Source organism: Poecilia latipinna, unplaced genomic scaffold, assembly GCF_001443285.1.
Source record: "Poecilia latipinna isolate Pla-1442-1.1 unplaced genomic scaffold, P_latipinna-1.0 Scaffold1454, whole genome shotgun sequence".
Taxonomy (NCBI): Eukaryota; Metazoa; Chordata; class Actinopteri; order Cyprinodontiformes; family Poeciliidae; genus Poecilia; species Poecilia latipinna.
Genome location: NW_015114070.1, coordinates 153426 through 161291, shown reverse-complemented (window position 1 = coordinate 161291; position 7866 = coordinate 153426). Strand labels below are relative to the sequence as shown.

At 41.0% G+C, this 7866-nt stretch overlaps 1 protein-coding gene across 1 annotated transcript in view; it reads left to right on the top strand.

The window, feature by feature from the left end:
- The first annotated feature begins 4269 nt into the window (after positions 1 to 4269).
- The window catches only part of rcan3 (regulator of calcineurin 3), a 30278-nt gene continuing 26681 nt past the window's right edge, over positions 4270 to 7866 (top strand). The window contains exon 1 of the mRNA XM_015057329.1: positions 4270 to 4573. Coding sequence (XP_014912815.1) covers positions 4487 to 4573 — 87 coding nt within the window. The 5' untranslated portion in view covers positions 4270 to 4486. The remainder of the gene's footprint in view (positions 4574 to 7866) is intronic.

Below are 7866 nucleotides of genomic sequence, written 5' to 3'. Positions count from 1 at the left end.
TCCCCTTTGAAAACATTTATAACTGTCTCTTTTAATAGTCCAAACTCAAAATATGCTTTCATACGCACAGCGGAAACTGTCTTCGCACTACCACAGAAGCTAAGATCTACAGTCTTCCTTATTTTTGTTCTTTGGGGTACAGTCAATTAGCGCCATGGAAAAGGAAAGCTGCAAATAGGCTAATTTTCCATGAATAATCTGGAGTTTCGTTCCACATAAAAATCCATCAGGAATAGACAAATCCACAAATACTGAACCGTGAGTAGGTGGTGCTTCGCTGTGTTTTCCCTTCAGTGACTTCTGGGTCTATCCTGGAGTCTTAAACTTAATTTTGTGGTCAGAATTCATACAACGCTCCTACATTTGTGTATACAAGAATCTCATAGACCTTACAAGCATCAACAGCATCCATACTCTACTTGAAATGCTGCAGAATGTCCTGAGAAGTTCCAGTAACGCACCACTGAGGTTAGACAATCACTTAAGCTTCATTTCAAAGATACAAAACAATCACAGTTAACTAAATGATATGTGATCATTCCCGGCTCAACATCACCTCCTCAGCGTGCTTTTAGTGACACAAACTGTTAACGTCCTTAGAATGAGAATGCATCTCTAGCTATCATGACTTTTACATGAAATAAAATAAATCAGGATATTGCAAAATGACAAAAGCCATCCATACTGGAGCAATGGTTTTATTTCCAACCCACCCCTTGCCACCATCGCGCCATGCAGGGCATCGCATTCGACTTTGCATTCCTCTGATCCGTTCTGTCGCTCCTGATAAGAAGAATGGGTCACCCAGGATGATGAAGCTCTTTTCTTTCTCCCTGGCCTCATTCTCAAAGCCCTGCTGTTCCTCCTCTTCATTCACAATTCTTTGCACAAACAAAAGAATACTTCATGTCTCCTGTCTGCTGAAGCTGTTACAAGCTGTGTTAAGCTACAAAATCAGGTCATGTTGTTCTTGTTTCACCAATAAAAGCTAAATAAAATTGAAGAACAATCTCAGTATGAAAGTCTGTAAAAGAAGCTCTCTGCTTGAAACCGTATATCAGTCCAATAGAACTGGTGTTGTGCATATTTTTACCCAATATAAGAAGAAGTCAGACTGGAGAAAACCCAGGCAAGGCATTTTGTTTTCATGAAGCAACAGAGTTTTTCATCCCTGCTGCTGTACACCAGATATAAATGAATCTGTCAGTTCACGAGTTTCTGCACTTTTATACCGAAGTTATTCATCAAGAGTTCACCTCTGAATGGCACAAAAAACAAAAACAAAAGAATCATTTTGGAGGGGCTTGGTCAATGTCCAGCTTTAAATCTGCTTGTGGTGATGTGACAGTAAATAAAACAGACAGCTGAAGCTCAAACCCTCCACCAACGTGGCTCAAATAAAAATTGTGTGGCAAAAATTCCTCCAGTGATTTTAGACTTGTTGCATTTTTAAGATTTTTTTTCCATAAAGAAATTACTCAGAACTGCTTTTTGTGTTTACTCAGGTTATTGGTATATGATAGTGAAGTTCATTTGAAACACAAGAAGCCCCTGCTCTATCGTTCCGCTCTTCAGTCTCTGCTGAACAGACTAAGCTGGACTGCGTTGGATAAAATTAAGGAAAACCAGGATAACTGAGGGTGTTTACTCAGATTCAGGACCAAATTTGCAACATTTATAACATTTTCAGCTGCTGCAGTTTGCTGTCACACTCCTCTGTGTCAAATGATCCAAACCACTTGAGAAACGTGTTCCCCTCTTTGCCTGTGGGGGCGCTAAACCAAGAACTAATGCAGAAAATTACACAAAAACCTAAAAAGAAAAAGATATGAGCGCAACTTCCTTCTTCGCAGAATGTGAACTGAAATGGAGTAGCATCATATTTTAGCGGTTGTAGGAATTTTCTCTTTTGTCTTTGGGAAAAGATTGCGAGTCATTTCTCCCGGTATCACTTGACATGCTAGCATTTATTTTGGTTGTATTTACCCAGAATGCCCTCTGCTATAGTCCGCTTAATGCATTTGGAACGATCTCCAGTCCGCTTGACGTTCACATATGGACTCGGACCGCAACAGAGTTCAACTTCAACCGAACCGAGATCTTCCCAAATAAGTAACCGGACTAACCATGGCTGGTATGAACACAGCCTCAAAAGCAGCAATCTTAGAGGATGATGGTCCAAGATTTTATGCACCAGGAAGCTTTTCTTTCACTTAAGTTTCTCCAGACTTTGAATGTTTGTCCGTAACCTTTATAAACCTATGTCTCTATATGGCATAAATAAATGATCCGAACCTTTGACGAGGGAGGCTTTATTATCTTCCAAAGAACAGAGAGGATTTGAAAGTAAAGATGACACTGTCGTACTGCTTTGTTACCTCTGAGCGCGTGATTAATGAGCTGTGAGAGGGCTTTGGAAAGAATGTCTAAATCTGTCGCTTTACATCCACCGCGCTGCCTTTTCACAGCGCTGAGAATTGAAGAAATGAAAAGATTTCCTCCCAGGAGAGGAAGAATCTGACGGCGCTCTGCTTGTGGGGAGACGTGTCGCACTTCCTGATGTGTGTGGCCAGTTTTGCCGTTTACAGGCAGATTTTTCCAAACTGGAGTGACTGACGGGCCGTCTGCTGGAGGCGTGTCACGGTCATTTGCACATATCTTCCTCATGTTCTCTGTCTGCTCAGTTTGGACGCTGCCTAACACACACAGAGACATAAATAACTCTAACCGCTTAGGGCCTCAATATTAATGGCTCATGGAGACTTAGCTGTCTCAGCTGCTTGAGCAATTATTATTATCGTTATGAAATGAAGGGCTGGTAAGAGAGATGATCTCAGTGTTGCAGAGGAGACATGGATTGTTATGCAGCTCTGTAATGGGTTTGGGAATATTTGGAATGATTGTCCTCCGCTCTATTGGAAACTCAGATTAACAGGATAATGAAGGGAACACAGTTTATCTAAAATCAACAATCCAGCTATAGAAGAGCTTGAAAGATGTTCTTTCAAAGATTCCACCTCTGAATCCTAACACAGAGAAAATTTATACATCTGTAATTTGGGTTTTAGTATCATCTACCACTTTTAGCATGCAGCACATTCACACGACTGCTGATAAGTCGGTTTCTCTGAAACCTCAAGCTGTGTCATCTGCAGTTATAAAGTGTCACATGCGTTGTTATGCAATTTTGCCTTTACAGGGGGAAAAAACATTCATGAGGCTCAGCAGTTTTGACAACGTAGCTAAAGCTGTGGTTCAATATGATGATGTAAGAGGAAAAAAAAATAACTGAAACTTAAAGTTTCTTCATGTAGACAGATGTAAATCTTATAGAGAAATTATATCTGCCTCTGAAAGACTACAACCCTCAAACACCAGTTTAATTTTGACATAATTTACATACACAATATCTAAGGAGATGATAGCGTATCTTGTTCTTTATTGTTTGTTTTTTGTTCCTGTATGTTTCTTGTTTGATGTAAAGTTATTTGGGGGAAAACAGACAACTGTGTAAACAGTTTTGCCCCCTTCAAAATAAAAGCATGAATATAAATGATCAACTACCTGAAGAATTATTTTGTGCCTGAGCCCTCTGAAAAAAAATTGCACACCACACTTTTCAGATTTTTTATTTGTAAAGACACTTTGTGTTGATCTATTGCATAAAATCCCGAAAGTGGAAAAAATTGGCTTATGGTTGCAATATGGCAAAATTGGACAAATTTCAAAGGGTGTGAATACTTTATTTTCGATACTATGAGTATTAAGGTAACACTAAGAGGTTTAAAAAAATAAAATTCCAAGAATAAAGTCATAAAATTACAAGTACAAACTAGTCGTATTACTAGAACAAAGTAATATTAGATTTTTATTTTTATATTTTCGAAATACATTATTCTCGCAAATTTATATATTTTCTCTTCGTATACTGCTTCGGAGTACAGAATGTTTTTTTTGTTTGTTTGTTTGTTTTTGAAAGCTTAAAAAAGCTGATTAAAGGCAGCAGCCTCTTAGCTGTTTTATTTTGAAGCGGCGCCATTTCTTAATTTATTCCCTCAAATGTTTGCGCCACATTTCTCCGCGCGGCAGCCCTGAAAACATAAAACGGTAATAATAACGAGATGAAGCGGAAAAAACCGGACGGTGAATTCTGCAGTGCGTCCTGCTCGGATCGTCGAGCAGCGAGCAAGCTCGTTATAGTGGCGTAAACCCGGACTAACGTAAGGCTGCTGATGACGTCAATGTGGAGCCAGAACCGGGGGGGAGCGGAGAGGGGAGGGTCGGAGAGGGAGTGAGATCTGTCCGGCTGCTGCAGCATCACTCTGAGCGGCGTTTCAGTGCAGTGAGGAGTCCGGCTGCTGCAGCTCTCCGTCTCTCTGGACGCTACCTCAGCTCCTCCCGGAGGAAGCGCTTCCTCTGCGACCCGCTGACAGGAACGAGCAGAGTTTTGGCTCCGTTGCGTTTTTCCTACCAACCACACAGGGGAATGCCATCCATAAATATGAAGCTGGAGATGGTGACCATCATCGCCTGCGAGGTAGACACCGAGGTGTTTACGTCAGACAAAATGCAGGTACGCTCCGCATCCTACACATTGCGACCCAAATTGTTGAGTTTGCCCTTGCTTTGCGGCTGTGCACCAGCTGCTGCTGCTGCATGCTGCCCTATAGATGAATGCATGTCTTAGTGACGTTGAATGCAGCCCTTTCCCCCCCTCCAGACGAGGATTTTTATCAATGGGATCCGCAGCTCTCCAAGACGCACCGACGCCGCGCCCCCTGCACGGCGATGAATGAAACGCGAACACGGAGATTGTTTGGTTCAATTCTGTGAATGCGGGAGCCGACGTGGCTTTGCGGGACAGGTGTGAGCGCTGGGAACTGGATGGATTTGATATGGATAGTGGGATTTATGAAAGACGCATGCAGGGGAAAGAATTGGGGTCGGTTTTAGACGCAGTAGAAGACAGAAACACGCACGCACACACACACACACTCCATTCCTCCCCCCTCCTGTCTATCTCTGCCCTCCCATCACAGCAGCATTGCAGGTGCACCACCAAAAAAGTGGCATTTAAAGGAGAGATTGTGCAAACTGCTGTATTATTGCAATGGTATGAATATAATCCATATTCATCTTTATACATATAAGAATAAAGATTGATTTGGTGTGAGGATTATCTAAACCCAAACATCTTTCAGCTTCAGCTGCAGCTACAATATCAAAATCGCAGAGGATTGCTTGTATGCAACTACATTTTGCATTCATATTAACCAAATCATATATTTAAGCATTTGGAATGACTCTCTCTGCCCTTGATGCCCCTGCAGATTGTGGTTTCATGCAAACCGATGGAGCATCATGATACAGATGGAGAAAAAGGAAAATGTGGTTTAATTGCAACCAATGTCTTGATTAAAAATACAGCAGTTGCATGTTTTCCCTCTGTCCCTAATAATAAATGATAGATTAGAGAAGCAGCTGCAGGTAAAGCTTACCCGATGAGAGAGTTTTAACCTCTGCAACATTCCACTTTATAGCTTTTTAATGCAACATATTACTCACTGTAGATTACGTCAGTGCTCCAATTCAAATTCAGACCTCGGCCGTCTTGTTTGTCACTTTTCTGGCAGCTGCGTGTGCATCTCTAGTTCAACACGTTCGCTTCTTCTGTTCTGGATGTCAAGAGCTCGTTGTCTGATGGGACTGAAAATATCTGGAGCGCACAAACAATGGGTGCTGACCACTCACTGTGCGTTCTCCCGTTGAGCCCGGCAGCTGCTGCGTTCGTTCCCTACTCTCATTACAGCTCCAGTCCACTGCAGAGCGTGCGACATGAACGGCACCAGTGGGACACCGTGCACTTTTTTCCTTTAAGAGTGACCTGAGTCATTGTAGTCAGGATTGGCCTGAGAGGAGAACGAGAATTAAAGGAAAATGAAGTTAACTCGAGCTTCAGCGTTTAAATGTTATCATCAGTAAGCCCTCCTGTTCATCCACCTGTTCCAGATTTAGCCCAAAAAGTAGAAGCCTGTGCACAATTAAAAGAGCAGACAGGGGGCTGACTTTCTAAAAGGTGTAAAGAACGCCACTAATCCTGGTTTCTGGCACACAGTTGGCGATGGAGAGATCTTAGGAAGAGGACGGATTAAAACCGCGCACATGGGGATGTCTGGTTGAGCTCACCTCGCTGTCAACCTGCTGTATTTTCTCATGATCTCACCCCATCTGAGGCTCCTGTTAGGGCTGCAACTAACAATTATTTATAAATATTGATTATTCTGATGATTAATCGACTAATCGGATAACAAAATGAGCAGATTCTGCAGATTTTTCATTTAAACTCATTAAAAGATGCAAATAAATAATTCAAATCTACTGTTAAATATGAAAATAAACACCTTTAATCCCTAAAATGCTATAATAGATCATTCTTTTAGTAACACTTATTTGAAGCTAAAGAAGAATATACTTCTAGGGTCAACAAAGATTAGCTCTTCTGCTTAACATGAATATAGTAAAGGGCTAATCTGTTTAATCTGATTAATTGGATAGTGAAAGGTGCTTAATAAATCACTTTCCAACTAAAACTTGGCCTGTTACAATAAATTTATGCTGGACGATAAATTGTCCCAGAAGTTATTGCGATAAACGATAATATTGTTGTTTTGAGACCATTTTCAAGTAATATAATTATGCAATGCATAATAATGAAATAATTCCAATGAATATTTAACACTGCAACTGGGAGACATTTTAAATATCCAAAATAAACAAAACAGAAACTATAACATGAATTATGCAGAGTCTGTAAACAAAATGGCCCATCAAAAAAGAAGCTAGTTGAGACCAAAACACCAGACTGAAAACTTTTACCGTCTAGTTTTTGGTAGGAAGAGAAAAACAATAAATCATGCAAATGGGAATGAAGTTAGTTTTAATCTATCATGTGATTAATTGATTTATTGCGACAGCCCTAATAACTAAGACTAATCAGACTTACTAATTTGAACCGGGTGAAGCTAAAACTGTATAGTTTTGGCTTAATTACTGCTCCTGCTATGTTGTTTTTTCAGCAAATTGACCTTTTTGAGTCCGTATACTCCAGTTAACTATTAATCAATTACTGAATTAGCTAATTAGTTGATTCATCACAATTAATCCGATTAATCAGCTCTGCTCCTGTGTTTATTAATGTGATGGCTGTGGATGGACAATCGGACCCGGTCTGAGGTTTGCTGCTATATTTAGATCTTCCAGGGAAAGATTAGATGTTTGTTTCTTGAATGGAAGGAAAACAAATAGCCGGGTTTAAAATTAGCAGAGAGGCCACGGTTCTGTGGAGTCATTGTTTTGACACTGGTGAAGCGGCTTGGCTCAGTCCCTGCTGGTTATATCATTAACGAGCCGAACGGAGCGGTTCTGGACTGAACAGGTTGTTTTTATACAGTAACCCCAGAGCTGGTGGCGCCAATCAGAAGAGCTTTTTCCTTTCTGCCTTAGTGAAATCATAGCGGCGGCTCAGTTTGTTGTCATGTTGAGTGAGACGGGAGCTGACGACAGAGGCCGTCATGTTTGTCACAACATTAATGTTACCTGGAAAATGTGCTGGCATCAGCAGATGACAGCGCAGGACAAGCTGTGAAGGTCACTGCATGTTGGCAGGCGGTGGATCTGTGACGGAGCGCAGGCCACATGCATGTCGTTATGGTTACGGTTAAATCTGACATCATCTCAATAACTTAACGTGTCATGAAAAAGTAGATTAATACAAATAAAATTAGAGTTTGACACATGTGCATTACACCATAGAACTGCCAATTGGTAATTGAAGTAAAGTAACTTCGATTTCAAGGAAGCCGACAT